Source organism: Telopea speciosissima, chromosome 5 (assembly GCF_018873765.1).
Source record: "Telopea speciosissima isolate NSW1024214 ecotype Mountain lineage chromosome 5, Tspe_v1, whole genome shotgun sequence".
In the NCBI taxonomy this organism is placed as follows: domain Eukaryota; kingdom Viridiplantae; phylum Streptophyta; class Magnoliopsida; order Proteales; family Proteaceae; genus Telopea; species Telopea speciosissima.
Window position 1 is genome coordinate 60,964,153 of NC_057920.1, and position 4,357 is coordinate 60,968,509.

General features: G+C 43.2%; 1 protein-coding gene across 1 annotated transcript; it reads right to left on the bottom strand.

Moving 5' to 3' along the window:
• Positions 1-1,742: 1,742 nt before the first annotated feature.
• On the bottom strand, positions 1,743-3,191 carry LOC122662074 (mitochondrial uncoupling protein 5-like). Its single transcript, XM_043857632.1, has one exon. It carries the CDS (start codon positions 2,760-2,762, stop codon positions 1,794-1,796), a length of 969 nt encoding a protein of 322 aa, XP_043713567.1. The 5' UTR covers positions 2,763-3,191; the 3' UTR covers positions 1,743-1,793.
• Positions 3,192-4,357: the final 1,166 nt, after the last annotated feature.

A 4,357-nucleotide genomic window follows, 5' to 3' on the forward strand; every position in this document is an offset into this window, starting at 1 on the left:
TTATTCATTATTGATTTGACGTATAAGATACCAATACCAACATAGATATAGATAACTAACTTATAAATCCCTCTCTCATATGAGAACAGTTTGTTTATCTATGCATATATATATATACCCTTGAGTCACTAGTGGTGAATGAATTTCCCTTCTCCACAGATGAAATCCATAAAAATTAAATCTCTAACGTGCTTGCTTCTGTAATAACAACTCTTGATTGAAAGTATGTATCTTGCTTCATGCCATGAAAGTGCCGGACCCCTTGAAAACTCTTTATCATATGCGTGATGGACATGAATATGACTTCGAAAATTAAGAAAACATTGAACGAGAAGGCAAATTAGTTACGAATTGAAATTACGGATGGGACTGCTTCCCTTCCACGTTTAAAATTAAACTTGCGACGATCTCCATCGTCAATCGTCACCTCCAAGGTCCTGCACTTCTTTTTCCTGGAAGCGCGGCAGCGCGCATTTAGTATTGTTCTTACTAATCCTTATTTTATTGAATGATCGCGCTTGGCGTCACCATGATGATGTGATGGCATCATTACAGAAAACATGCCGTGCCTTGTAGCACCCGCAAGGCAGCAACGCGGCTGAAACTCTATACACACCAGAAGATTCAGTGCACAACTGTTCTACGTTAAGATCCAGAAACAATGGACCACTAAAAGTCAATGCCACGTTCCTTCCCATACTCATCAGTCACGGCCCTACCCTTGTTGTGGGTTCAATTTAAATCTTTTACTGTCGAGCTGTTCGATAGGACCGTATTGTCTAGACATGGTAAGATATGTAATGATTGTCTTATTCCTATCCAAGCGCTTTGCACGAATAAAGATAAGACGGTCATTGTACACCTCACCATGTTTGGACAGCATTATCCTGCCGGGCAATCCCAAATCAAATATCTTTATTTTGCAATCTCACCCCCGCCGGCGTCCGCCACCTGTTTGATTTGTTTCCTCTCTCACAGACCACGCCGGATTTCATGTCTGCCACCATCAAAATGGGGAACCCAAAATAACAGACCCTACTCCAAAAAGTCCAGAATTATAACGCATCCTTGGAAATAATGGGCCCCACGCGCAATTTTCCTGAGAATAGCAAATCCCACAAATCCGCGTGCCCAGCACACGCTACAACCCCAAAATCCTGTTTTTCTATTTTTCTATTTTTTTTATTTTTTTATTTTTTATGATAAAAAAAATAATATTAATAAGAAACCAAGTAATATACAGATTTTTTAGTTTGGGCATATCTAGCTAGATTAACAGCAAGGGCTATACAACTTCGGTTTCCATAGTTGTTAAAACATAAATCACGACATTTGTTAGAGATATAAACTAAGTCTTTAATAAGTTTCCGGGACCATGTAGATGTGTGGTTGGAGATGGAAGAACTTTAGTGATCTTTGGATTTGAGCACCATATTTCTTTTCTCTTTTTGATTGATTGGAATTAGGGTTGATTTGAGCAAAAATCAACTTTGATTTTCTTAACCTGGCCTCCATTCTCCGTTATCATAGCAAGCATGGGTAATCTCTAAACACAAACTACTAGATTCATTCAGATTTTTGAATACCATATATCAATTCGAAAAATTTAGAGATGAAAGAAATGCTAACTGATGAGATGATTACTATAATTTCCACTCCCTAGTTCCTGATTCTCAAGACTTCAGGGATCTTAAAAATTAAAAACCCCCAAAGAAAATTGAATCATTATTTTTAATTTTCCATTTTCATCTAATAATAAGAAATGTTCTTCGTCATCATCTGTCTGAGAGAACTCAGAAATCTTTGAGCAGCTTCCGAACTTGCTCAAGCGTCACGAACAGAACCACAGTAAAGGGGCCTTGCCTTGATATTGTGGGAATAAAACCCTTATACAGAGCCATTGGACCCTCAGCCCTCACTGTCTTCAAAGCACAATCCATGGCCCCAGAATACGGCGGCTCCGCCCCTGCCTCCACCTTCATATTCATCACCCTTGTCTTAATCACATCCACCGGATTCGACGCTACTGCAGCCACAAACCCAGCAGTAAAGCTCGCAGTCACATGGGTTCCAAGCCCATCCTTCATCACACCATTCCCAATAATCATCTCCTTCACCTGATCATATGTCGCAAGCTGTGATGCCGTCACAATCATGGCCCTGTTCACTGTCAACGATGATCCTCTCCACAAGCTCGTGATCCCTTCCTGCTTCGACATCTGTGTGATGGCGTCAACGACACTCTTGTAGTTCCTGCGCTGCGCCGCCGGGAGCCGTCCGTCTGCCTGCATGCGCACCATGGCTACATCCGCTGGGTTGCCGACGGCAGCTCCGATTCCACCGGCTATGAGGCCGGCTGCTAGCTTGCGCACGAGTGGCATTTTTCCCGAGTTGGGGTCCGTCCATTTTTGCTTGAGGATGTCGTAGAGGCCCATTCGGGTGGTGGAGTAGAGTGTTTGGCGGAGGACTGTGGCAGAAACGCCAGAGAAGAGAGCGGCGACGCCTTCGGTCTGGAAGATTTTGACACCGACAGATACCGGTCCCATTCGTGGTGGTGGCAGTGGAGGAGCGTGGATGGCGCCTGAAGCAGCGGAGGAGCCGTTGAAGGCAAAAGCTGGTCGGAGATTCTGAATGGTTGCTGGGTTGGGGACATGGGACTCTCCCTGGAGCTGCATACGGACCTTGATGAGGTCGAGTGGGTGGGTGGAAACCCCTGCAATGATCGAGGCTATGCCTCCTTCGACGAATCCTTTAATACCCATCTCACAATTTGAAAGATCTGGTTTAGATTTGATTCAATTAATCAATTGGGATTTCAAGAACAGTGCTGGTTGATTTCTGTAGTTTATGACGGACCCTTTTCTTCTAATCAGAAAAGAATGAGAATGAACGAAGCTCGAAAGTGAAAAGGGGGAAGAACTAAGAATCGGAAGATGAAAAACAACAATAAGACCAGTTGGAATTAGAGTTCATCTCACTGGAAACCAGGAGATGAGAATGAATTCCAAAGGCTATAGAAGAGGAATGAGGAACGTTTGTTCTCTGAGACATATGCTAGAGATATGGAATAGATCCGTTGAGTGATGTTTTTGGTCTTCCGAATATGGAGGCGAGTGAGTATTTATAGATGCCAGAGAACTCGGACACGGAAGGAGGATGGAAGATCGGGAAAATTAGGTTTATTACGCGTTTGTGGTTCCCAGTTATGACTTAACCCTCCCGAGTTCTACCCTCCCCTCGGCTCTTCTATGATTCTTCCCTCTCCCTCTCTCGGGATTTCGGGAATCGGGATTCTATGTAGTATGACTGGTTCTCCGTCGTTGCCTTTTTTAGGCTTGGCCTGACTTTGACGCTAAGGATGGACGCGCGCACCAACTGTTTGACAAAAAAATCTATAATCCCTCTTTAGTGTGACAATAACCCAACTCTAATTATCCATAATCCCTCTTTAAGCATGTGAGTTTTGTTATAGCGTTGACCGTTGAAAAGGAATCCGCAGCAGAGGTCTGTGGTTCAGTGAACAGGTGAGATCACCCAACTGCCCCTCAATGCAATGAATGATTAGGTATGCAGATGACACCATGCCCTTGAAGTTTTGTCCATTTGTTACCTACTTGGCTACTTGGGTTGGGTTTGAACTACTTCAAGGGCATGGTGTCATCTGGTTGTCAATGATTAGGTATGCATTTTGGATCCTCTGCTGCCGTTACATGTGCGGCCGGCGTGCAGCCTCACACAGGCTCGATCGATCGAATTATATAGGAAAACTAGTAGGGGTGCAAGTTTGGCCATATTGGCTTTGCCCTGCCCTAAACCCAAACAGAGTGGGCTGATACCATGGCCTTGAGGAGAGCCCGAATCAGATCCACATACGTGGTCCGTCCTTGGGACCCCATCTCCAGCCACATGGGAGAGATGGGGTACCTGAAATTTCTGCCTTTACATGGGGGCAAGGCAATCATTTCTAGTCGCCCCAAGGCAGTTATGTCATATGTGTCTAGGTGTGATCGCCACGTCTAGTGCATGATCGGGTAGCGTTCTTTCTCTCTTAAATGTAAGCAATGCGGAAATATTGGTACACAAAATTCATATCCAATTAACATATTTGCTATAAAAAAATCCAATAGCCAATAAATATTTCATATAAAGATGTTTATTAGTTCGGTTCCACTTAAATGGTTTAGTTTCGATTTGGTTTATGATGAAATATGAACCAAATACTATTCGGTTTGAAATTTGTCAAATCGAAACCAAATGTTATTCAGTTTCGGTTATCTTGTTTGATTTCGGATTTGGTTATTCAATTTGATTATCGATTTGAATTCGATTTCGGTTTGAATCTGGTTCCACAAGTTCT

Excerpts from the sequence above, each read along its gene's own strand:
- LOC122662074 (XM_043857632.1), bottom strand. The coding sequence starts at position 2,762 with ATGGGTATTAAAGGATTCGTCGAAGGAGGCATAGCCTCGATCATTGCA.